Genomic DNA, 27,617 nt, shown 5'->3' with positions numbered 1-27,617 from the left:
TCCGGTTCCCTAAAGTGGAAGTTTCCACTCAAGTTGCTGTTTTTTCAGATCATCTTCCACTTTTTATCGACATATATGGGGGTACAGAATTTTGTAGAAGAAGGCGGAGATTCCGGTATGAAGCAAAATGGGCAGAAAATAATGAGTGCAAAGAAGTCATCAAAAAAATTTGGCGGGTCAAGACTCCTCATCCAGGGAATTGGAATTCAGTGAAAGGAAAATTAAATGCCAGCAAGCAGGGTATGTTGGAGTGGCAGAGGAAGAATGGGAGGCATGTGGAACAGAAAATAAAGCAACTCTCTGCAGAATTGCTTACTGCCCAATCAAGTTCAGAAGCCACGGCCAGCCATAAAATTTTCAGACTTAAAGCTAAATTGGCGGCGACACAATCTGAAGATGACCTCTATTGGCGACAAAAAGCAAAGGAAGCTTGGCTGAAATTTGGGGACAAGAACTCTAGGTACTTTCACGCCTGTGCAAGTCAAAAGAAACAATCAAGCAGGCTGTTGGAGATTTCAGATACTCAAGGAAGTAGATGGGACACCCAAACAAGCATTGGTGATGCTTTTGTCCGATACTTTCAAGAGCTATTCACCACTAGTGGACCTAGACAATTGGAGCTAGTCCTAACGTCCATGGAACCATGCGTCACACCAGCCATGAACGACTCACTTCTACAGGAGTTCAAGGCTGAAGAGGTGGGGAGAGCACTCATGCAAATGGACCCCCTAAAAGCACCTGGCCCGGATGGTTTTTCAGCTAGTTTTTTCCAAAAAAATTGGGCATCTATTGGAGGAGAGGTTAGCCAAAATGTAATCCATTTTTTAAATAATGGTTGCCTGAATAAAGAACTCAATTTGACGTATATTGCTTTAATTCCGAAAAATGCTAACCCATCTTGTGTGACCGAATTCCGGCCAATTAGTCTATGCAATGTACTTTATAAGCTGATATCCAAAACCCTTGCAAATAGACTCAAAGTGGTGCTCCCTGAAATCATTTCCAATACTCAAAGTGCATTCATACCGGGCCGACTCATAACGGACAACATTTTGGCCGCTTATGAGACGTTACATACGATGCACTTGAGGATATGGGGTAAAGTGGGTTATATGGCTGTAAAGCTCGATATGAGCAAAGCCTATGACAGGGTGGAATGGGATTTTTTGGAGGCTGTTATGTGTCGGATGGGCTTTGATAGGCGATGGATCAACATGATTATGATGTGTGTGAGCTTAGTTACCTATGAGGTCCTTGTGAACGGATCCCCTACAGGCAAGATTACCCCCTCAAGGGGTATCCGTCAAGGGGATCCCATCTCACCTTATTTGTTTTTGTTATGTGCAGAAGCTCTTAGTTCCCTTTTAGCACAGGCCGAAAGAAATGGTGATTTGCCCGGCGTCCCTACTTCCAAAAAAGGACCTCGGATAAACCACCTTTTCTTTGCAGACAATAGCTTACTTTTTGGTAAGGCGACCCCGACTCATTGGCATTGCTTGATCAAAAATTCTATCTATGTACGAGAAGGCATCTGGGCAACGTTTAAATCAGGCCAAAACGTCGATATTCTTTAATCGCAATACTCCCCCGGAACAGAAGAAGGCGATATTGGAATTGTTTGGGATTTCAGAAAATCAGAGATATGACAAGTACCTTGGCCTACCGGCTCTTGTAGGCAAATCCCGCAATCAGGCCTTCAAAGGTATTAAAGACATAAAGTAAGTCGACGCCTTGGAGTTGGAAAGTAAAATTGTTGTCACAGGCTGGAAAGGAGATCTTACTCAAAGCGGTGATCCAAGCCATTCCGTCATATAGCATGAATATCTTCCTCCTACCGAAAGGGTTATGTTCCGAGATTAACTCATTGATGCAGAAGTTTTGGTGGAATTCTCAAGGGAAATAACATAGTATTCATTGGATGAGATGGAGCAAAATGGGGATGTCAAAAGACTGTGGGGGTTTGGGATTTAGAGATTTGGTGAATTTTAACAAGGCCCTTCTAGCAAAGCAATATTGGAGGTTATTACAAGCCCCGGACACACTCACTGCTAGAATTATTAAAGCCAAATATTACCCCAATACATCAATTATGGATGCAAAGTTGACCTCGAAACCATCCCTTACTTGGCGCAGTATATATGGCTCTAAGGAGATTATTGAAGAGGGAACGATCTGGCGAATTGGCAATGGGTAGTTGGTTAATATTTGGGGGGACAAATGGATCCCATATCCATCCACATATAAGCCCCACTCCCCACCGACGGTGATAGAACCAAGTAGCAAGGTGAGTGCACTTTTTGATTTGGATTCCGAAGGGTGGAATCATACTCTGCTTTCACAAATCTTCACTGAGGAGGAGATAAAGGCGATATCTTCCATTGCTATCAGCCATACGAGTCAGCCAGATGTTCGGATATGGAGGGGAATGAATCTGGGGACATTCACGGTCAAAAGCGCCTATCATCTAGCTAATGAACTGGATAATAGTAAGTGTCCTAGCAGCTCACAACCGAAGGAGCAGAGTTTCTTATGGAAACAACTATGGAAGCTGCTCATCCCAAATGCTGCTAAAACGTTTCTCTGGAGAGCTTGCCATAATCTGCTTCCAACCATGGAGAATCTACTCAAGAGACAAGTGGTGAGGGACCCGAGGTGTCCCATATGCGAAAAGGAGCCAGAAACGGTCCTGCATGTCCTATGGGAATGCCCGGCAGCTTCGGATGCATGGGGCAATAGTTGTCGTGTGTTCCAAAAATGGGGGCAGGAGGAAACCAATTTTATGCAGCTAGCTGAAAATATCTTTCGAAGATGTAATATGGATGATATTCTGTTGTTCGTGACTCTTGCTCGACAGCTATGGTTCAGGCGCAATACTTGGATCCATGAAGGTCACTTCTCTAGCCCGAATGAGATCGTCAAAAAATCTGTTGAGAGCTTGCTGGAGTTCAAACAGCAACAAGATCGCGTCCCCCAAAGTTTGAAGGTGAGTCCTGCAGACAGGGGGAAATCATGGCAAGCTCCGGAGACAGGAAGCTTTAAGGCGAATTGGGACGTGGCTTTTGACACAACCCAAAATATAATGGGAATTGGAATTGTCATAAGGGAAGAGAGAGGGCAGGTTGTAGCGACAATGAGCAAAACAAGAAGGGGTTCCCTGGAGTCTGCAACAGGGGAAGCTCTAGGAGCATTTCATGCTGTCCGTTTGATGAGGGAGCTGGGATTGCAACTTGTTATTGTGGAGGGAGATGCCAAGCAGATAGTGGATGCTATCAATTCATCTATGACCACGTGGAGCCGGTTCGGACATCTAGTGGACGATACAAAGAATCTGCTATAGACATTCCCAAGGTGGTCCTGTGTTTATGTTCCTAGGGAAGCAAATGAGGCTGCTTATAGGTTGGCGAAAGCAGCCATACAAGGTGTTGGTGATAGAGTTTGGAGGAACCTTACTCCAAATTGTATTCATGACATTGTAATGAAGGAGCATTTAGCTCTTCCTCTTGATTGTTTGTAGGGGCCTTAACCCCACTTTCTGATCATTAGCAATAAGATTAATCGAGTATTTGTTCAAAAAAAAAAAGGTCCCGTTTGGTTTGTGGAATAGACTCTTGGATTAGACTAGCTAACACTAGGTATAGCTAATCCTTTGTTTGGTAACACTTTATTCCTGAGAATAGTCTATTCCCATGGGACTACTAATCTCATACACACAGGGTTAATTAAGCCACTAAAAAATGAGTAGCTTAGCTAATCATTTCCTATGGGATTAAATTAATTATGTAAATTGCCACAAAGAACCCTACTTGTGGGATTAAATTTCGTTCTCTCTCTGATTCTTCTATATTTCTCTCTCTCTCTCTCTATATATATATATATCCATTTATTTTTTCTCTCTCTATATTTCGTTCTCTCTCTTTTTCTCTCTGATTTTCTGGTACAGTTTTTCTACAAGTACATACGATTTTTTTTTTCTCTATGCTGTCTCCCTTCTTTGTACCGTTTCTCAATTTTTTTTTAATATTATTATTATTATTATTTTAAATTCTGTTTTTTGATTTCTTTTGATTTTTTGTACCGTTTCTCTCTCTTCTTATTTATGTACTTTTTTTAAAATTTTTTATTTTTTATTCTGTTTCTCCATATCTCTTTTTCTCCATTTTTTTTTCTTTGACTGAGAAATAGAATCTACAAGGTTTTTATAAAATACAAATATATAATCTGTTTTTTTATTTCTTTTGATTCTCTGTACATTCTCCAACTATATTTTTTTGATTTCAAAATTGAGTTTGATTCTGCTTTCTGCAACTATATATATATTTTTTATATAAATAATTTTGTAGCATAATTGCAAAAAAAAAAAAAAAAAGAAAAAGAAAAAAAAAAGGCCACATACTTGACATAATTAAAAACAAAAAAGAAAAATAAGTTATATTAAAGTTGTTTATGTTTTTTTTTTAAAAATGAAAGTCCTTAATAATATAAATTGTATTTGTATTATAAGGGTATTTTAGAAAATTTGATCACAATATGATTTCATTCACCAACATATTGAATTGTACCAAACAAATAAATAAGATTAACTAGTCTGTTCCAGCATAACAACCAAACAAAGGAATATGAATAGCTAATCTATTCCACACTCTTCTATTTCCAGTAGTAACTAATCATTTTCCAATGGACTAGACATTTTGCAAACCAAACGAGGCCTTATACTGTCAAAATAACAATATGTTGAAGTTTATGGGGGCAACGTAACAAGCTGACCGTATGAGTTAACGCCTTTGATTGACAGAATTGCACTTTTGACTAATGGAAGGGGATTTTAGGCACAAAATGGTGGTTCATGGGGTTGGGTAGTACAGTTGATACTTCATGGGGACAAAGTGAAAATACGTTGTAATTAATTGAGAGAAATGTAATTACCCCTAATATAAAAATAGAGGTTGAATTGTAAACATCAAGATTTTTGTTATTGGAAAATATTGACATATAGTTTAGGAAACAATGACATAATTAGTAATTTGGGAAAAATATTGACAGATAGTTTCGCATCATGTAGTTTAATAATTTTATAATTAGTAGTTTAGGTAGTTCAATTGGCTAGGAATACGCCTAATAAAACGGACCATCCCTTATTGTGTCAACATGTTAAAAAAAAACAAAAAAAAAAACAAAAAGGGTGGGAAAACATTTGGGTAATTTGCGGGGGCAAACGTGAGGAAGCAAAAATGGAAGAGTCGAAACAAATTATAGCATTTGAGGAAAAATGAAAGAGGCGAAAACGATCCCCTGCCGGGGCTGAGAGGCAAAAGAAGAGGAAGCAGAAGACGGATGGGGATTAAAGTTGATTAGAAGTGATAGCGATGGAGATGGAAGGGAGGCGGGTGAGAAGGTTTGGGAGGGGACGCACTCGATCTCAGGCTCGCTCTCCCCTGCCCCTACGCACTACCACCACCAACCTCTCCAATACCATTTCCTGTTGGTCAGTACTACTCTCTCTCTCTCTCTCTCTCTCTCTAACCCTTATCTTCTTCAAAGTCGTTAATGACAACATAGGAATCTACGACTCCCACTCCCGCAGGTTCTGCGACTACAAAATATCTGCACTGAATGAACCTCTTTTCCGTTTTGGACGAAGGCATGCCAGGTTTTCGCTTCTTCTATCTATTGTTTTTATTATTGTCAGCATTGTTGTTGTTGTTGTTGCTGCTGCTGCTGCTATCAATTATTACTCATATACTGCTTGACTCACTCACTCACCAGAAGTTTGAGGGTATGGTTTTCCATTGGAACTGGTTTTAGCCTAACCGCGCTGCTTGCCGTTACTCTGGTATGGTCTCTACCAGACAAGAACTTTTATCTTGGCTTAATAATTAAAGTTTGACAATAATATATCTCCTCTCAATTCTCAAACTCAATTATTGTTTTTTGGGGGGGTTGGCACCAGATTCTCCTTTGGGAATTAGGCAAAGCACTGCATCTTTTCCGCCAAAAAACAGAGCTGGAAAATCTATCTACAGCCTTACTGTTTGGGTTTTCCCCCTCCTCGGTTAGTTTTGATTTTTCCCTTTATTAGTATTAGCATTATTAATCAAATTGATTGTTACCTATTTGACTGCCTTATGCGTACGTAGGTCTCTGGTTTGAGCATCTCACTTGCCGATGCTGGGTATTTACTTATTTCTACCTTGATTTCCGTATCCGTGCATGAACTCGGGCATGCTCTTGCTGCTGCTAGGTCAGCTTCTTTCTGATCTTTTTTATTTTTTATTTTTTATTTTTTAATTCTACTAAATTGTAGTCTTGGGGCGTTATTCAAATATAGTGTTGTTATAATATCTGTGAAGAGATGAATTTCTCAAGAAATTCTCTGACATCTTATGTTCTTGTAGTTCAAATGTTACATGTAAATGATAGAGTTGGACCATTTTGGTTGATTGTATGCGTAATCAGATATAAGCAAGCCTCATAGTTTTTAATTGCTAATTCCTAATCTTTATTTCAAAAAAATCAGTTTGTCTTCTTAGAGAAATCCAATAATATTGAAAATGATATAGATATTCTTTCACATTCATTAATTGTTAATCAAACAAACAATTATGAATAGAATCATTGTTGGGTTTCGCTCTGTTTCCGTGCATTTTAATCGTAAAATGTGTAGAATGAGATATTCACTAGTATAATGGACATTCTTTATTTGGTGTAGGATTTGAAAAGCATTTTACTTATATATATAAAAAAAGGATTTGAAAAGCATTTAATTTGTTTCTTTCCCCATTTGCCATTCTTTATAGGAGTTTGGCATTGAATGCAAGGAGAAAAGGTTAAGTTGGTTAATCTACTTTGTCTACTATAGTTCTTTTGGATAGCTGTTATGGAGGCCTTTTAAATACCTTAGTTGCATTATTTATAGAATAAAGTGAGTGAAGTGTTGGTTTTAAGATTTATGTGAGACTTTGAAAAGGAGATTGAAAATGTCTAGCGATCCATCTCTCTTGTTGAGAGCGTTTCTCTCTTCTTTTTTCAAACCTAAGCCAGTGCCGATCTTGCTTCCGTCTAGGAGGAGGGAAGAAATACACTCCTCTTCCCTCTCATGAAGTTGCTTGCTTTTGTTGTTTGGTCAGAGTTTTCTTTAGTCCTTTCCACCTCTTATGAGGTTTTATCCATTGCCTTCGGCGATTTATTCTTCATCCTCCAAAAATCGCCACCCCAGCCCCTCCACCACCGCCCTGTAGCTTCCTCTGACCTACTCCGTTACCTCCACCTCCTGGATCTACTTTGGGTTTAGATTTGGCTTTTTCAAAGCTAGTTTGCCAGCTTCTATCAGCTCCTCCTGTCAACGTGCCTATCCACTGTCATCTTCAGCCTCCCCGCTACCCGTTGCTGCCTCTCGTGCCTCCATCGGTCCATCACGTGCCGGTGCGTGGATCTCGCACGTCTTCACGTTCCGCCATATCCACCGTTGGTGTTGCTGATATTTTCTCCGTATTTTGTTAGGTGTTATTGTGTTCTTTGTGTTGTTGTTTTCAACTTAACGCGAACCGGTTGGCTTCAAACTCAATGTTTGTGAAGGAGATCTTGTTTCTATTGTTTTTTCTCTTCTTAGTCTGTTTGGTTTCCTTGGAAACTGGACTAGATCTAAGTATTTAGGGGTTCTTTTATTCCCGATGGTTTTATCCATCTTAGTGGGGAGTGAGGTGCTAGTTGTTTGTCTCGGTTGGGTTTTTCAGTTGTTAAGCTTGTACTTGTTTTTGTTTTTTTCTGTTTCTTGTCGTTGTCGTTGTTGTTGTACTCTGTAATTTGTTTTTGAAGTACTTATAAAAAAGAAAGAGTAATGCTACACATACTCTCACTTCCCCACACCCATAAGTAGCATTTAAAATCACAATTAGATTAAAATTCATTGGGTTCGAGCCCCACGGTGGGCGTAGTATTATCTTTACTTATAAAAAAAAAAAATTCATCCCAAATCCAAGGGTTCATCGGCATGATTGTTTTTAAAAGATAATAGAATATTGCGCCCCTTGGAGCCAATTACTTATATATATTAAAAAAAAAAAAAAAATTGCACAACCGACCTATAAAAATGGCTATATTAGTGTCTAATACTGTTCATGGTCAATGCATCAATTGCTTGTTAGTCTGAAAAGTCTATGCTCTAAACTTCCATATTTTTAACATAAATTTCATCTAAGTAGACCGTTGGTTTACGTATGATAATCACAATTTGAGTAAAATATGGAATTTGAATATTACTGCCTTTGTTATGCATTTGATATACTTTGTAATGTTTCAATAACTCAACCAGTAGATAAGCTGGTATGGTAGTGGTTTTATGGAGTTTTAGACGGTGGCATGATATAAGGAGAACAGCTCTAGATGAGTAATAAAATTCAACCAATGTAGAAGCGTGAATAAAATGTCTATCTTCTGGTAGAACCTCCTTGCCAGTTTTTACTTCAGCTAAAATTTTCCATATCTATTGGCAAAACTAAAGCAGAAAATTGAATTTTGTATTTTATTATAAAACTTTAGTATAAATATGTGATAGAATGCTCACATTAAACCCAAGAGTACTATCAATAAATTGTCTGTTTCAATTAAATAGAATTTATTATTTTAGCCAAACCTAGCGCAAATTAGTAGGCTCAGGAGAACGAAGGACAGTGTAACGGGGGATAGAGGGGTTCATAATTTCAATTACATGCTTATTGTTTCATTTCCAAGAACAAGAACTGTCAGGCTGCAGCTGGTATTGGGAGTTCGTGAGTACTTTTGTGTTTAGATAGTCTAATTTGAGTCATTGGGGAAACTTAAGTTTTAATGTATATTATAAGAAATAGCGCAAGTTTAATTTGAGTCTTAAGGTTTAAAGTCTAATTTGAGTCATTGGAGAATTGCAATTCATTGGGGAATCTTAAGTTATAATTCGCATTACTTATCAAAAAAAAAAAAAAGTTTTAACGTATATTTACCTAGTTATCAAGTCCATTCCATTTTTTGAAATTTTAATGTTTTGTGTAGTTGTTTATATGTGTGACCCACATATGATGAATCAAGGTATGACAAATTGATTAGTCCCTAAAATTTAGACCTAAAAGTGTGGAATGCTAGATTCTCATTCTTCATCCTGTAGGCACCTCTTCAATGGAAAGCAGTGAAGGCATACAGATGGAGTACATTGCCATTTTTATTGCAGTTCTATTTCCTGGTGCTCTGGTGGCTTTCAACTACGAGTTGCTACAAGCATTTTCACAATTTACTATGCTACGCGTATACTGTGCTGGTATTTGGCACAATGCAGTGGTAAGATCGTATGATATATTCTAGGCTTTAATACATTTTACTGCTCTGTAATTTGGGGTATGTGTGAATTAAATCACTACATTTTAATCTAAGCAATCTAAGTGCTTAGGTTTCTTTTAGTTCTAACAATCAAGTCCAAATAGTGAATTGAAGCAATTTGATGGTGTGGCTCTCTACAGTGGCTTTTGAACTGATAACAGGTGATTGGACAATGTGGTTGACCCACTCCAAATGTCAATTATGTTGTTGACACTAGAAGTTGCTGTCTTTTTTATTTTTTACGAAACTTCACTTAATCACCTTAAACTTTTAGCACTTTTGCAATCATCCCCTTAAACTTTAAAAACTTTCAATTTAGTGTATCCGACTTTAAAAAGTTTGCAATATCACCCATCCGTTAGGACTTTTTGTTAAATCCCAACGGAAGACACCAAAATACTCAAAATATCCTTGTTTAAAAAAAAAAAAAAAATTGCTGCCGGGCTGACCCCATAGTTGACCCATGGGTTCCATTTTTTTTTTATATAATTTTTTAATTATTTAAAGTTTTTTAAATACTAGGGTATATGGGACATTTTACCTATACTCTATCTCATTTAACCTCAAACCCAAATGGTAGGAAATCTTCAAAATTTGATACACTAAATTGTGATTTTTTAAAGTTTAGGAGATGATTGCAAAAGCCCTGAAAGTGAAAGTTTTCTCCATTTTTTTAATAAGTGACAAGGATTGTGTGTGAGGTGGGTTGACATCATACCCGTTGGGGAACTGGTTAGAAGGGACTAGATGTGGGAAACCTGCAAGTGCTCCCTCTAGACTAAGTTGGACCATAATCTGACCCCAACCCCACTGAGTATGCAAGCAGGGACTTGAACCCAAGTATCGAGCAGTGACGAACGAGCACATAAACACTAGTTTGAAGAGGGCATATGAACTTTTGCCTTGTAAAAAAAACTTTGATTCGGCTTATGTATTTAATTGGAATCTAAAATCTTAACTTCACTTCTGGCTTCATATGGCTTTCATCTTTTCGCTAGCTCATAAGATACTAAATCTAATGCTGATTACCTTTAGCTTTTTCCTGAAGTGTTGTGCAGGTTGTGGATTGGTTCTATTCCTCCTGCCTCTGATCCTGTTTCCCTTCTACATGCATAGTGAAAGCCCCATGGTACTACATAACAAGCATTTATTTTTATCATATTGTTTTATGCATAGATACATGCATAGATACATATGTATGTATGTGAATATCTATCAGTATATGTGCATGGTTGGATTTGACACATTTTTCCTCCCACTTTTTGGAAATGATTACCTGGAATAGGTTTTGGATGTATCTTCTACATCGCCTTTGTTCAAATATTTGTCTCCTGGGGATCTAATTATGTCACTGGATGGTGTTCACATCCATAATGCAGAAGAGTGGATGGAAATGACAGTTCTGATAGATAATGTGACACGTCAAATTACAGATCATACCGAATATGTTGAAGGCTTTGGGGCGGTCAATGGCAGAAAGGGGTATTGTGTCCCCAATTTTATGATAGAAGATGGCCAGAAGATTCAGTCAGTAGACAACCAATCTGCTTGTCCTAATGATCTTACTGCATTTGTAACCATTCCCTGTCTTGATACGAGAATGTCAGATGGTGGTAACAGCAAAAATGGTCATCCAAAGAGAAGACAGAGTACACACTGCATGAATGCTCAGGACATTGTTAAGCTTTATAAATGTGGTGATGGATGGACAACAATAACTAATGGAAGCAGCTGCACATGTTCACTGGTAAATAGATGTTTGAATAAACATTTTATTCTTTTTAACAAGTTCTACTTTTAAATCTTATGTGCTTGGGACATAATGGAAAGTGATTCTTATACTGCTCAATTTAGCTGAATACAATTTTAATGGTGTTCATAGGATGAGTCTTGCTTAAGTCCACTTCAGATGCCAGGTTTGAGCTGGGTGGAGATCTCATACTTAGGATCTTTTACTCCAGAGTGCTTGCAACTTGGAAGAAATTCATTTTCAGTATCAAAGACTTCTGACCTTATAAACTCCAAGTGTGTTGGGACTTTTGTTTTTGTCGGTGATGTGATGTCCATGGCACATTCGGTTCGTTTAACTGCTTATCAACCTCGTTGGGCATTTCATTTTGGTGCATATCTTCCAAATGTGCTGGAAAGGATTCTGACGTACACATTCCACGTCTCTCTAACACTAGCTCTTCTCAATAGCTTGCCAGTAAGTTCTTACACCTCTTATTTTTTCCAGCTTTGCATGTTTGTGTGCAACTGTAATTTTGTCCATAGAATATTTGTATAGTCAGGAACAAGAGCGAACTATATTAGGCTGCAAGTCCTCGTAACTAATGGGTTGTTCAATTGTGACCTTAAAGTCTTTGTTTCATTTATGACTTTTCCTCACACATTAAGCCCAAGGCTCATGAGCTTGCTGGATTTTACCTTCCATTAGATAAGCCACCTTGACGGAGGGGTAAAGGTGGGCAAATGAAACTTAATTTCGGAATGGACCATCCAAATGTAATATGATAGTTAGATGGTTTGAGGCAATTAAGGTAATCAGCAAGGAGGTACATCTGCTGTGAGGTTATCAGTTGAGAGATATATAGAAATGGGCAATACCTCCCTTTTCCATTAACTTGTTGCTGTGGCAGATATGTAGAAATTTTGTGATATCATACTTACTTTTACCAATTAAAATGCCTAGAGACCCTATTTAAGTTAAAAACATTTTAAAAGTATTTTTCCTCTTCTAATCATGATTACTATCGTCGTTGTTGTCTTCATACTCATATTCATATTCATCTTCTTGTTCTTATCTCTTTGTGTAGTAAGAAACCATCAAGGAAAATAGCAAGATTCCAAATGCCTAGAAAACTGATAGAATTGACACCCATCAACTGAATTAATCTCTTTCAGGATTTGCTTTTGCTTTCACTGACTGGGTTGGACAGAATTTTGGATTTGGATGTGGCATTGTGGAAAAATTGGTGTGCCTTTCAGAGCTTCAAAGATATGTTCTTTTTGGATGACTAGTAAGCCTTACCGGTAGAGGGAATTTGTTTGTGGCTTTTTCATTTGGTGATGGGAGGACTAGAGATGATAGAGGTCGGTGGAGGTAGGTAGTCATGGCGGGTGTGGGATTTGGTCAATCATAGGCTTGGAGATGAAATTTGGGTTGGTGGACGTTTGAATTCAGAGCTGCACTAGAAAAGTAATGGTAGGTGGAGATTTGGTAGTGGTGGACTTGAAGATGGGGCGTGTATGTTGAAAAACTTAAGGTGGCGGAGATGGGTTTGGGTGAAGTAATTGATGGTGGGATATGAGCAGTGGAGGATATGAGCATTGTGATCAATAGATGTTGCTTGTGCAAATCGGATGGGGAGACGATCGATCATCTTCTTCTCCATTGTGGGATCGCTCGCTCTCTATGGTATGCAATCTTTAGCTGGTTTGGATTGTCATGGGTCATGCCTCAAAGGGTGGTGGATTTGTTCGCTTGTTGGTGGTCGGGAGGGCGTTCTCGAAGTGCCGTTGTATGGAAAATGGTTCTCCTTTGCCTAGTGTGGTGTTTATGGTTAGAAATGAATGCAAGATGCTTTGGGGATTCTGAGAGATCTTTGGAGGACCTCACGGCGTTCTTCTTCTACGCGCTTTTCACTTGGACAATAGCTTGGCTTGCCCCTTTAGTGATTAGCTATCTTGATTTTCTTGTTCTTTTTTCTTCTCCTAATTAGGAGTTTTCTCTTGTATACTTCCTGTGTACTTGGGTTGCGCCCCTCTGCGCTTTTGATATATAAACATTACTTATCAAAAAAAAAAAAAAAAAAGAGCAGCGGAGGTGATAAAGGTAATTGAAGATGGGGGTTTGATCGTGGATACATAGTTTAATGGGATTCAATCCAAATGGTGGATAAAAACATAGTGTATTGGTCATTTTCATAATATGAAAAGTGCTCCTAATTTTAATGAAGACCTTTTGTAGGTGCAATTTCTCATTTGAGGTGTTGCAAATAGTATTGAGAAGCTTCAATGGGATTTTTGATGGGGCGGACTAGGCGAAAAGTTCAAATTTCACTTGGTAAGTTGGTCCGAGGTTTGAGGGAGGGTTGGGGGTTCGGAACTTGCTGATGTTCAATCATGGTCTCGTATAAAAATGGTTATGGTATTATGTGCAAGAGAGAGAGGCTTGGTGGGCTCTAAATTTTGCATTTCTTGGGGTGGGTGATGTTCTAATGAGCCTCTTGGGGCGTGTGGGGTGGATTATAGAAGAATATTGGAAGGAGTTGGTAGAAGTTTTCAAGTATTACTAGATTTAAGGTGGGGATGGCTCCAAGGTTAGACTCTGACATGATCTGTGGTGTGGGGACATGGCCTTAAAGGAAGCCTTTCCAAATATATAGTATTGCTTGTGCGACTGATGCTTTCATAGCAGTTCATTTGGAGCTTTCTGGTAGTTCCAATCAGTGGAAACGTAAGCTTTGTTAGAGCGACTCATGATTGGAAGGTGGATGTCAATGCTTTATTCTTTAGCTTGTATTTAGTTAGAGGGAGACGGGAGGGTGAAGACAAGCTTTAGTGGACCCCTTCCAAAAATGGGTTGTTGGATGTTAGATCCTTTTACAGTGTCCTTGTTTGTTATGATGGTCTTTTTTTCCCTTGGAAGAGTATTTGGTAGGCTGAGGTCCTTTTGAGGCCAGCTTTCTTTGCCTGGACAGCGGCCATAGGAAAGATTCTTACTATGGACAATCTTAAGATGTGGCATGTCATTGTGATTGATAAATGTTTTATGTGTAAGAGGAATAGAGATGTATGTTTCCTAAGCAGAAAGTCGTAGGTTCAACCCCTACCTGGCGCGTGCATTGTCAATAATCTATTTTATTACTTATAAAAAAAAGGAATAGAAAGTATGTGGATCATTTTCTTTCTCCATTGTGAGGTTGCTTATGCCTTATGGAATATATATATATATATTTTTTCTTTTCAGTCGCTTTGTGCTGTCTTAGGTTATGTCCTAGTCATGTAGTTGGCTTGTTTGCTTGTTGGTGGACTGCTGCTAGCATTATGAATGCTGCCATATGGAAGATGGTGCCTTCTTGCCTCTAGTGGTGTCTTTGGAAGGAAAGAAATTATATAAATTTTGAGGATCGCGAGAGGATGTTAGAGGAGTTTTAAGTCTTTTTTCTTCTATACTTTTTTTCTCTAGACTGCTGCATTTGTTTTTCATTTGGTGCTTAGTTATTATGATTTTCTTGTTTTTTTTCCTCCTTCTAGCTAGTTATATGTTGGCTCTTGTATACCTATTGTGTGCCTGGGTGCGTCTTACGCTTTAATGATATTTTGGTTACTTATAGATAAAAAAAAAAAAAAAACTAAGTGGGGGGCAAAGGATTACTTTTAAGGCTGCTTGTGATATTGGTGGTGTTTGGCAAACAACACCGAACACCACTGCACTGTTTAGGTGTAAAAAAAAAATAGAAAAGAAAATAATGATTGGTATGGGAAAATGAAAAAGTGGTATTGAAAAATTTTGTTTTGTAGTGATTTTTTTATTTGAATAGTAATAAAAAGTAAATGATGTGATATAAAAAGTGAATGATTTGATATAAAAGTAAGAATGTTTTTTTTGGAAAAAATGAAGTGAATAGTGTGGTGGAATGTGGGGAGATGGTGGGGGGTTTAACAAACAAGCCCATTGTGGCTTCTGGGAACTATGTGCCTTTTTGGTTGTCTTTATCTCCTTCAAAACAGTTCCTGGAGTGAGAACATTTTTGAAAAGTGGTTTGTTGAAAATATCCCCCAAAAAAACTCCTTTTTTAGGAATACCAAAATGATGTTCTCTTTTTCTCTTATCTTAATAAATTTATCAGGTTTACTTTCTCGATGGAGAATCTCTTCTAGAGGTGACCCTTTGTCATTTCACTTTGCTGAACCCAAGGAAGAGGGAAAAGGTTCTTCAAGTATGTCTTTTGGGAGGGACGCTTATTTCCATCCTTGTCTTTATGAGAATCTTATTCAGTCTTTTCAATGCGTAAGGTAAATGGTACTATGTTTTGCTTTTTTCTTAAAATCTATTTCACTTTATTAGCTTTTCTGTAGACTTTGCTTTAGCATTTAACTGCTTTGAAAAATGCCATAATATATGATTTAAGAGCTTACATGATGAAGTTATACTATAATTTGTTGAACAATTCACGGAAGAGAATATGCGGTTTCATCTGGATTGTTAACAATTTTAAATGATACTCAGCATTAAGCAAGGACTTCTGTAATGATAATGAAAAGGGTTTGGAATACTGAGATTTTGTATGATATAATTAAGACAAACAATTTATTAATAATATGAAACTTCATAAATGTTTTTCAAAATTCAAAGTATGAACAAAAAATATCATAAATGGTTCTCATAAATTTTTTTCATGTGCTCAAAAACATAAATTATTCAATCTGACTGCCCTCCTACAGCTAGGCATTCCTGCTGCATATAATGTTTGCTCCAACATCTGAGAGGGGAAAACGAAACATGAGTGAAAACTCAATAAGCAATATACCCAACCAATTAAAAACGGTTGAGTTAAAACATTTCGTAATTAAAAACATACTTTCACTTGAATAAAGTTTTTTCTTCCTTAAAAGTTAACACAAGCCATGATTTATAAATCTTTTAAATTTTTTCTTTCACTTGTTACTTGCGACCTTGCATACAATTATGCCCCGTATGCATGGAGTTGTGCGTAACCTTGAAGGACCCAACGCCAATGATAGCTGCGGTCTGCCATACATGGGTTACCTAATTAACTTTGGGTGCATTCAGTGTAGCTAAAGCTTGGTGATGGACCGTACGTAGTGCTTGCACTCCATCCTAACCCTGGTACCATGCTTCTTTCATTCTTAGGCAGAACATTTTAGACTTTTCGTACCTCAACACATGCTCATTCCTTTCTTTTCTTTAAACTTTCATTCATATTATTATAATATAGCATGTGCTGAGATGGATTTCCTTTCCTCAAATAAACTTTCCTTATATAGGGCCCAAATACCTAAAACCATTCAAGTGATAGTATCTCTTGTGTATTAAAATCTTGCTTATTATAAATGCATTTCGAAACAAGAGATAGTAAATACAGCATTCATAAGCATTTGAAAAACATTTATTGAGATAACTCATGCTAGTGTAAAATACGGGTAGGAGCAATAATAGAATTCTCTCGGAGAGTAGAGGCTCTGTTTAGTCATAACACATTATTTAGTTAGTAGTCAAACCTGCACGACTGGACTCGCAATAAGAAATAGATATCTCTGGATTAAATGAACATTTTAAAGGGGTAGGGTGATAAATAAGTATTTCATAAAAAAGTGCAGAGGGGCACAACCCTAGTATTCAAGAAGTATACAAAGACCACCCCTTTAAAAATAAAAAGAAGAACACAAATCCACAAATTGATGCATAGTAGAAACTTGAGGAATGTTCAAGGTTCCCGCCCAAAGGAAAAACAATTTGAGAAACCTATTGCTAAGCTCTGCCATTGTCATTTCCTTATTTTCAAAACATTGAGCATTCCTCTCCCTCCAAATAGTCCACATAAGGCACAAAGGGGCCATTCTCCACACCTCCATCACCATTTTATTACCTCTTTGGCCTTTCCAGCAATCTAGGAGGTCAATAACCCTACTATGCATGACCCAATTCACATCAAAAAAGGAAAAAAGGAAACTCCAAAGATAGGGGGAGGCTATTTCAAGTTTGAGAATCTGTGGCTGAAATATGAGGGGTTCGTGGATCAAGTGAAACATTGGTGGCAATCATATCAGTTTGATGGTAACCCTAGGTATGTTTTGGCTCGTAAACTGAAAGCTCTTAAAGGTGACCTTCGCAGGTGGAATAATGAAGTTTTTGGGCATGTTGGGAAGAGGAAAAAGGCTTTACTAGGTCTCCGTCAGCCATCTTCAGCGAGTGTCCTTCACTTCTTCGGCAACTGGAAGAGTCGCGTACCCCTCCTGAGGACCATCCTTCCCCCCTTCGACACCTTCACTGGCACCAGCACCTTCTCCAGCCATACTGTCAACCCCTGGAAGCTGATCGGCACTCACTTCTCCATGCAGGCCAATCTTTGTCGTCTACTGACTACTCCGGCAAGTCTCGGGTGGCACTCCGGCAACCTGAGAAGTCGCACACCCCTCCTGAGAACCAACCTCCCCCCTTTCGACACCTTCACTGGCACCTCCAGCATCTTCTCCAGCCATACTATCTACCCCTAGGTGCTGATCGGCACACTCTTCACCATGCAGACCAGTCTCTGTCGCCTGCTGACTACTCCGGCTAGACTCCGGTGGCTCACCGGCTACCAGTGAAGACCCCTGCCCCTTACACTTCACTTACCTTGATAGCTTGAAAGTAGTACGCTGACCGGCTACTAATAAATTTCAGTCAAGTCACAACCTTAAACTAAACTACAAACTACCCTAGTTAAGAGTCGACCTTAAGTTAAGTTGACCTTTCTTTACCTTTCCTCCTTTCCTGAGCCATTGATTTCATATTAATTAAGCCTATGGTTTAACACTAGGGTTTTTATTTATTTTTTATTTTTTTATAAATAAAATAATAATAATAATATTTAAAAATTTTATTTGATTTAATTTTTTTTAAAAAAAATTGACTTACGGGTCTTGGACTCCTCCTTGGGTCTAGAACATTTTTCTTGGGCTAATTATTCTTTTTAAAACATTAAAACTCTCAATCATTGGCTGGATTTAAATGATCCCTAATTAATTTTTAATGGCCTTAACTTACTTAAGTGGGGGAAATGGGCCAAGATTAGATCAAAGACCTTTTAAGCACATTTTATGGCCCAACCTGTAACTAAAATGATTCAAAGACCTTCAAACAACTTTTTAATAGTTTTCTTTAGAAAAAGGGATCAAAATTCTGTTCTTTGATGTTCTTCACGAAATTTTCAAGAACATTGGATTCTTTCGAAAACCGATTAAAGATCTGTTTTGCAACTTTTTCATTGTTTAAAATTTACCAATCATGTGAGACAATTGGCATGAAATTTTCGGCTAGGGGTACTGCCTTGGTCGAAAATTCCATGCCCCTTATTTATTTTTACAAAACTTTTTCTGAATAAATAATCCATTTGATGATTCTAGGTTTAGGAAAACTGATCAAAATCATGTATTAGTAAAAGACATGGGTTTGGCTAGGGAAATTTTTTCCCTTGGCCGAATCCCTCATATCATTTTGTTTTTGGTTTTGCAACACTTAAGAAGACAAAACCTCTTAATGATTCTAGAGTTAGAAAATTAAACGCATGAAAACCTAACCTAAATCAAGAGCAAGGTTTCGGCTTGAGGAATTTCTTTCCTTGGCCAAAACACAGAGTGTGTGTTTTCATGCAATTTTTATTTATTTATTTATTTTGATAAATAAGTAATTCATTGAAAAGTGCAAATGAGCGCAACCCTAGTACACAGGATTTATACAAAGAAAGGTCCTACTAAAACTGAAAAGAAGAACAAAATGCCACAAATTGAGGACATGCAAAAAATTTAGAAAGATGCAACTCAACAAAAGCCTACATAACCTCGTATATTCAATCAATTCAATATCATGTTCATGTGCAAAACAACTCAAAAGATACGACCATAAGGATTTTTCTTCAACAAACGGTTTGAAATCAAAACATGATTGAAACAACAGGGCAAACATGATACTTGGCATATGGAAATAAACTTGAAGGAATAAGAGAGTGCTTGCAAAGATTGTGGCTCTAGAAATTTTTGGATTAAAAACTTGGAGCTCTCTCTCTCTCTCTCTTTCTCTTTAAGTTTGGTGATTTCGGGTACTCAGATTGGCTCTACATTGTGTTAAGGACATCTGTCCTATTGTCGGGATCTCGTGTGTTGGTCGTGAGGAGTAGACTTTGGCTCTCTTGACAACCATTGAAGAGGATCATCCGGGACAAGTTGGCTTCCCTCTCTAGTTTTTTAGTCAACAGGGAGTTACTGAATTTAAAGTGCTCCATTAACTACGATGCGAAAGGCGAGTCTTCTAGTTGTGGTAAAGGCAAGGTTCACGTCTTTTAGCATTGTGCTCTTCGTGTGGGGCTTTAGGTGGTGATTTGTGGGGGTGGAGTAGTTAGGTGCTTCCTATTGTATACTTCTTGTGTACATAAGGGCGCCTTATGTTTTTAATAAATTTTGTATTTCTTATTCAAAAAAAGAAAAAGAAAAAAAAAAAAGATAGGGTTTATTCCTTGATACTTGGTTGATTCCTTGAATCTTCCTTTCCTTCTTGATATTTGATTTGAAATTAGAAGTCAATATATATATATATATATATATATATATATATATATATAGAGAGAGAGAGAGAGAGAGAGAGAGAGAGAGAAAATCTTGGAGAGATTTTAGGGTTTTTAAATGCTAGGTTTAAATTTTGAGATTGCTTTCTTAAAAATAATCACTTAAAAGCATACTGTAGGGTTTAAAATTTGGAGCAAGGTGGTGCCCTGCAAGATGCACTTAAAAGCTTACGATAGGAAATGCCACCTAGTAAGGCTGTAATGACTTGGGAAAAGCGCTAGCTACATCTGTGCTATCACTTTAAAAGGACTAGTTAAGTTACAATTGAAGCTCCTTAGAGTCCCTTTTAAAGTTCAGTCTCACCTAGTAAGGAATCAATGTGGGACTTACCATTCATTAGCACTTTTATAATCCGCTCACACAGCATGGGACTAGCTCTCTAAGGTATCACAATCTCAAGTTCTTGACATCCTCGCTTGGGCCTACATCATGTAGTGCTTCAGCGTCACATAGTGTTAGTAGGTTACTTTGATATCATTTGCAACGATCCAGAGAAAGCGCTAGCCCTATCTACACTATCACAAAGGACGAGTCAAGTTGCAATTGGAACTTTCTAGAATCACTTATAAAGCCTAGTATCATTTAGTAAGGAATCAATGTGAAACTTAGCACTCATAATTATCTTTATAATCCACAATTCAATGTGAGCAATCCATTCACCCAATATGAGACTTATGAGGTGTCACAAAGGCCACTGATGAAAAGGCAGCATTGCAAAAACCGCCTAATTGTACCACGAATGGGTGGATGTCAGATGACATACCCAAACATCAGAGATTCTAAAGAGAGGCTAATACCTCAAGTACACCCCAAATCTTTGGCCAGAAACTGGTGCCAGGCCATTTGGGCAGTTCCTTTTTATGGGTATAAGCCTACCCATTATGCCATAGATGCTGTGTATAAATTATTTATTTGTTAATTAGTTATTGAGTGATGTATCAGTATGTGGAATGCATGATTAATGATGGTTGAAAGAGTCTGTTGTTCATTGTCTACGGAACCCACATGATTTGCTTGGCCTTGCTTTCTTGTGGCAGTACTGTTGTCAGGAGGCTCTCTTTAGCAGGCAGCTTTGCTGTGTGTTTCTTATGGTGGTACTGTGGTTATCAGTCTCATTAAAACAGGCTGGTTGAAGTTGTGGAGATATTAGCATTGGGGTGGATGAGGTTTCTGCGATCACAATGGTTGGAGTTATCTAATATTTAAGATGAATTTTAACATCACTCAACCTAATGGAAGCCTCACATTCATCTAATGAGCACCACAACTTTCAAAAGTTTCTGTACAACGGTTTTGTTTTTCTTTCTTGAGAGACCCTGCGTGCTCTTTCTTTTTGTAATGATTTAGGAAAAATTATTCTTTCATGATACAGAGAAAATGATTTTGCCTTCATTGATATGGACTATGGGATTCAACATGATTCTTTCATGATTCCAGAATCATTATTACAATATTCAAAATAACTAGTCAAATTCTTGCACATTTTCAGCTACTATCTAGTCTATCTGTCTTGTTGCTTTGGGCTCTGTTTCACTTTTGGATATTCGAATCCAGTGTTACCAATTCTTGATGTGTTGGTTTAGGCAGTCTTGTAGTTAATTGGCTTGTAAATTTTGTACTCTCTCTCTCTCTCTCTCTCTCTCTCTCTCTCTAAATGTTTTTTCTCCGAGTTTGTTTCAGATATCACTTGGCCAACATTTGGTTTCCATATTGATCTCAGCATGTTGTTGAAGATGAACTTTAAGTAATGCATCCACGGAATAAAGCCTTCTTTTTTTGGGTTTGCATTTTTCGTTTTATTTTCCTTTATTTTGATATTCATAACATCAAAATATTCAGACTTTGACTTGCATAAAAGAAGTCATTTTAGAGTCTTTATTTTTTATTTTTTTTCTTGAAATTCTGTTGAATGAATTTTTATTGTTTTGGTCGCTGAGTACTTAAAATCAATTGCTTTTTCTCTCATGATGAATTTTTTGTGGTGGTAAGACCAAGACTTATTCGCCAGAGCTTCTGGAATCTGGGTGCTTCTCTTTATACGTTGCTTTCTGTAGCCTGTAGTAGTCCTTGGACTCGGTTGTTTATATTAAAAAATTGAGAATTGTACTCATGTTTGTTTTTTTCTTTCTTTCCATATCCTGTTACTTAGAATATGAATTTATATGTTTACCTCCGCCCCCCCCATAAGAATTACGTAAAGGATTTAAGTTGCTGAAGAACTGTAGATGAGTTTGTATATTGTAAATGGTTAGACCTTTCTGTACACATTATTCCAACTCTCTTCTACATGGAATCTATTTGATTGGGCCGTAGTTGCGCTTAAATTAAGGAAGTGATTGAACAAATTTGACTGTTGTGTCTTCTCGTGCAATGCATTGGGCAAACTTTTCATTTTTCTTGTTCTTTTTCTCGGGCGGTGGGTGTTCTGACTTCTGAGGATTTGGTCGTTCCCTCTTTCCCTCTCTCTACTCTCTACCCCCGGATTGGCTGCTAGAAAAAAAAAAACAACTGAGGATCCCCTCAAATTTCTTCCAAATAATAAGTTGAATCTCCAACTTTATATACTTCTTGAGAGGAAGTATGGATCCATATGCAGTGCAACATGAATTTCATTTTCTATGCGTTTATGGTCAAGTGGTAGTTTAGTAATTTCACATTATGCCTTTCCTGCCAATTAAGTTGGTAAATTAGCTTTAGACTAAATTTTATTTTATAATGTAAGCAGGGTTAGAGGGTTTTCACCGAATCTGATCCTCATTTTTAAAATGATATGTTTAAGCCAATATTGCTCCAAAAGTAAAGCGAGAAGCTAAAGCTGGGGGTCGCTTCCTAAGCAATTTATATGCAAAAAGAAATACAGCCTTTCCTTTTTCTTACGCAGTAACAGCTGCAATACGAAGGATTAATTACCCTTTTTATTTTATTTTATTGCGTAATTTAGTGAATTCTTTTCGATGGAGTTTGGGTTAGAACATTAATTCTTATTTGGAGATTATTTTGGATTATAAGAGATGAATTTGTGATAAGTAACAGAGGAAGTGAGAAATTAATAAAGGACAAAGTTTAATTCCTCCAAACTGGGTTTGAGGAATTTCCTTTAACCTAGTCTATAAAAGTAACATGTATTCCTTGAACATGTAAGATGCACATTTTTTTTTAAATAACAATGACAAAGTTAGAATACGTTTTATTGAAAACTCATGTGCATCTCATATGTTATTAAAAAAAATTGATACATGTCACTTTTATAGACTAAGTTGAAGGAAATTCCTCCGACTCAATTTGGAGGAAGACTTTATCCATTTATATATTGATGAAGGATGTCGGCAAAGAGGTTATTATGTTATCCACGTCCAAAACATTTGAGATATGTTGATATTATCATGAGCGGACCAGTCTAGGTTCTGTTGTCTGCTGCTTTAGTAAACAAACAACCATATAATGACCTCTTGATAGAGAGTGTTAACCTCTAACTACCTTCTCCTATCTCTTTTTTCTTTATTGTTTTCATTAAAATAAAATTAACAAAAAATGATAACTCGTCCTCCATTTTCGATCTTTTCACTCTCTGCCATCCTTCCAGTTATTCTTCCTACTAAAAATAAAATTCCATAACTACCGCGACTTTTATTGAGATATTAATTTCTTGGCAAACTTCCATAACTACCTCTGCACACCCCCCCAAAAAAAAAAAAAAAAAACCTTCCATAACTTCCGCGACTTCCGTGTCACATGCACTGCCTTTATTGACATGTTCCCTCTAAGGATGTGTTTGGCAAAGGACTTGAAAAAGGAAGTGGATCAGAATTGTAGCAGATTTGATTGATTTGAGAGAAAAAAAATAAAATATTTTGTATAAAAAAGTGAAAAATTTTATTTTGTAGTGATTTTTTTTTTTAATTTGAATAGTAATAAAAAGTGATTGACGTGATGTAAAAAACAAAAATGTTATAATTAATTTTGAGAGAAATTTTTTAAATTTTTGGGTCCGATCCGACCCACTCTATTACCAAACACAGCCTTAATTCTCTCTCAACACACAAACCACACAATAAGGTACACAACAACACCACCAACAACAAAAAAATACGTAATGAGAGTCGTCATTGTCAAATGAAACTAACAAAACAACAGTTATTCTGAATCACAGCCACGTGTGTTGTCGGCCTATTACCTATTTGACCAGGCAGCAGATATGACACTCACATGGTCCTTCAGATCGAGCTCCACACATAGGCATAGAGAAAGAGGAAGGAACAGAGCTAGCTCTCTCTCATCATTATAAGGAAAATCTATCTCTTTTTCGGTGGATCTCTAAACATATCCCTTTTTTATTTTTTTCTTTCTTCTTATGATTCCAAGAAGGCAAATTAACAAAGGGCAAAATAAAAGCATCCTAACTACTCAATTGAAAATGGCATAGGAATCATTATTCTGGTCTCCACCCTTTTTTTCCGCTCTTTAATTTGCTTCTTTTTTCCTTCATTATGTCAAGGTGTGAACCATGTTCTAGAATAAGGATGACTCATTACTTGTTCCTCGCTTCATATATCTGTCGTATTAATGGATAAGATCGAATCCTTTCTATTTCATATGAAATAGATACTCATCATTAATTAGGATTTAAAATCAGTTCATTTAAATGCATCCATAATTCTACATTATTTAAATTGTGTTCGTATACACCATTTGTTGTTATCGTGCACAATAATTGATGAACAATATAGAATCAAAAAGAGAGAGTCGAAACACAGATTTAACGTGGTTCGGTAATTTGTCTACGTCCATAGAGAGACGGCTATATTTTTACTCTTAATGATTTATGATTACATCATACATATATATAAGAAAAACCCTAAACCCTAATTGTATGGACGTATTAAGAAAATCCGCAAAATACTCCCTTCCCGTCTATTTGACCTTCTACTAGTATTAATATAAGTCATTAGTTCTAATACTATTAAATGCACCGAAACTTTTTTTTTTTCGGTCCGTTACGGATGCCATGTTATTGTAAGGAAAACATAAATTCAAATTTCTATTGCAGTCCATTCATCAACTTGACACTTGGCACTACAGGTGGAGTACTTTCTTGTTTATGCCAAAATCCCAATTGGTTGATTAAGAAATTAATTTGTTAATTAACTAGCTTCCTGCCCTGCCCTGCCCTGCCCTACCTTAATTTAGTTGTTAGATCAGTAATGCTATTCCACTACTCGTGCGTCTGACACTTGAAAAGTGAAATATACGTGAAAGGAATATCAAAACCCACATGGCCTGCTGCCTACTGCCCTACCGAGTATAAAATTTTTCTGACAAATAAGATAGGGTTAGGTATGGTGGTTAGAAAGTCCAGTGCCTCCTTCTCTCTCTCATTAGAAAATTAAGAAAATAGAATTATCTCCGTACAAAGCTGGGGTTTAATTAGGGAGAAACTGTTAAGATTATCTCAACAAATTAAGTCGTCAAGCACTGCACGGCATTCGTTTTCTTCAAATTAAAACACCAAGGATGGCGTAGGCAGTAGACTGATCCCCCCAAGCTGCGTTGTCAATGACAATGCAACCTGCCGCTCTTATCCCATTACAATTATGAAAAAATTTATGGGTCTAATTCATTTTATAAAATCGATTTTATAAGAGATAATTACTTATTTTTTTATAAACATGCCTAAAATCTTATCCACGGTATGATTATTTGTCAACAAATTCATCCCCACGTGCGAGTACGACCACCACAAATATTTTGTGTATGTGTGTATACTTTGGTATATATAGCTACTAGCTAGCTAGGGAAGGAGACCTGTTCAATATTGTTGTCTCTAGAGTACTGTAGCTAGCTAGCACATCGATCCACAGCATAATATATATTATTCAATCCTGGACCCACATGCAGCTACGTGTTTACTCATCTTCTTTTTAATTTGTTCAACTTTTGGACTTTGAAAAACTGCTAGGAGATCGATCCATCCATCCATTTACAAGTGGCTACTATGTATATATATATGCTCCATACTTTTTTTCTTTGGTCGTCAATTGAATAGACATATATGAATATATATACATTGAAAGTTTCCCGTCAATTCTCTCTCTAGCTCTCGATCTCCCCCAAACACACAAAAAAAAAAAGCCCTGGAAAATATTTATTTTTAAGGACATGCAAGTTAATAGCAATAGCAGGTTTTGGCCTGCTTGCTTGTGATTCATTTGCATCGTACGCCAACTTATGGAGAGCCACATGTGTGACCCATCAACTTATGGAGAGACACATGTAAACCGAAACCGCATCTTTTGAACTTTCAACTCCATCGACTTTTGCTTCAAGTGCAAGTAAAGACACATGATTCAACAACCCCACGATAGATAGGAAGTAATTAAATTCGATAAATTATAGCAGAAAATTCATCAAAGAAAAAAAAAATGACAAAAGGGAATTCGATGGTATAGTTGTTTGTGAGACAAATGTTTGGTACATGCACTTGGCAAAGACTTGAGTTTCTCCCTAGGTTTTGGAAGGGGTAGGTGAGGTGGCACTGGATCAAAATGTCTCTGGCTGCATGAGAAGATCGATCAAGTTGAAACAACCATGACCACTCCTCTATCAGGACTTTCTTTATTGCACGCACGTACGCCTCCTTTATTTACCAATTAATGGGCACCCAAATAAGTTATAAATTTATATTTTAACCATTGATAGACGACTCGAAGAAAACAAAAAGCACAAGAGAGAGAATCTCATTTTCTCTCTAAGATTATATTCTCTTCCTCGATCTCGATCAAGTCTTAACAGTCAACTGTCCCTCTCTCATCTTTAGAATGCATCGATCACATTTAGTTGGGGGAAAAATCTACACAAATCAAACTTGTTCAGGAACAAGTCGATCGAGAGAATTGAATTTGGTTAGACGTACGGTGTATATGGTTGGTAAACAAGGATCGATTTTTTGGTAAGATATGAAATCTAGTTATATAGAGTGAAATATTCAATATGATCCCACAAGATCTAGTTCACTTAGGTAACTCATTCTAGAGCCAATTAAAAGGATCTTCTGATCAATCTAAAGATCATTTTGAATATTCAATTAGTAATGGGGATTTGGTATATCACACATTCATCTATCAACTAGATATTTAACAACTAAAAGAAAGATTGATTCTTTGGGATCCTTGCTTTCTTCAAATGGAATGAATAGAGCACGTAATGAGATTTTAATTGGTTTGAGTTGTAAAGAGTGATTGCAATCCGTACGTATTGTTGATAGTATATTTTGATTGAAGTAGCTCATAGCTAGCTATAAACATAGAGTTGGTTAAAAGATATTACATATGGGTTAAATACCTTTTTGTCTCATGTAGTTTAAAATGGAGGAAAAATGTGAAGTGTAATAACTCGCACTAAATTAGAATTAATGACACCCAAAGTAGCACTAATTAAGTGTTTATAGTAGAGTTGGATTAGTTATAAATCTAAAAAATTGAAGTAATTTTATAGGAAAACCACCCTAACAATACTAGATAATGAAAAAAATAGGAAAGACGTTTGGTCATTGCCTGAATGATATATCCATGTCAGCAAAAACGTATGGACGATTTGAAGATCGTTGAAATGGTGATAGTCTGCATCCTAAAAGCTTAAACTGATATAAGAAAATAAATTTAATCATAATTAATACTTTAATAACATGCTCATTTTCATACCAAAAAAAAGCTAAATATCTTCTTCTTCTTCTTCTTATATCTCGAAACATATTATTTTTATATCAGCCTTTCTCGTACAATAGGATTCGCACCACATGAGTACACCACCAATAACATGAGGGAGATGACTCAGATGAGTACAAATATATAAGAAAGGGTGATGAAGTAGTAGTCCCACCTGGCCTCTATAATATTCTACACCTAACCATCGATCGCTAGCTACGT

The 27,617-nt window shown here is 37.0% G+C and overlaps 1 protein-coding gene across 5 annotated transcripts; it reads left to right on the top strand.

Moving 5' to 3' along the window:
* The first annotated feature begins 5,222 nt into the window (after window positions 1-5,222).
* On the top strand, window positions 5,223-22,017 carry LOC132170253 (Peptidase M50 family protein). 5 transcript variants are annotated; one of them, XR_015912219.1, is made up of 12 exons: window positions 5,223-5,482; window positions 5,582-5,647; window positions 5,764-5,830; window positions 5,948-6,049; window positions 6,135-6,238; window positions 9,159-9,306; window positions 10,394-10,474; window positions 10,631-11,092; window positions 11,228-11,551; window positions 15,201-15,366; window positions 16,145-16,201; window positions 21,376-22,017. XR_015912219.1 is itself a non-coding variant. In XM_059581161.2 (11 exons), exons 1-10 carry the CDS (start codon window positions 5,364-5,366, stop codon window positions 15,363-15,365), a joined length of 1,638 nt encoding a protein of 545 aa, XP_059437144.2. In that variant the 5' UTR covers window positions 5,223-5,363; the 3' UTR covers window position 15,366; window positions 21,376-22,017. The 5 variants fall into 5 exon arrangements, 4 of the variants coding, with proteins under 4 accessions (XP_059437144.2, XP_059437142.2, XP_059437145.2 ...); XM_059581161.2 differs by lacking the exon at window positions 16,145-16,201; XM_059581159.2 differs by lacking the exons at window positions 16,145-16,201; window positions 21,376-22,017 and adding an exon at window positions 20,733-21,137.
* Window positions 22,018-27,617: the final 5,600 nt, after the last annotated feature.

The sequence above is a fragment of the Corylus avellana genome, chromosome 1, assembly GCF_965113065.1.
Source record: "Corylus avellana chromosome 1, dhCorAvel1.hap1.2, whole genome shotgun sequence".
Taxonomy (NCBI): domain Eukaryota; kingdom Viridiplantae; phylum Streptophyta; class Magnoliopsida; order Fagales; family Betulaceae; genus Corylus; species Corylus avellana.
This window is presented reverse-complemented; position numbering and strand designations above follow the sequence as displayed.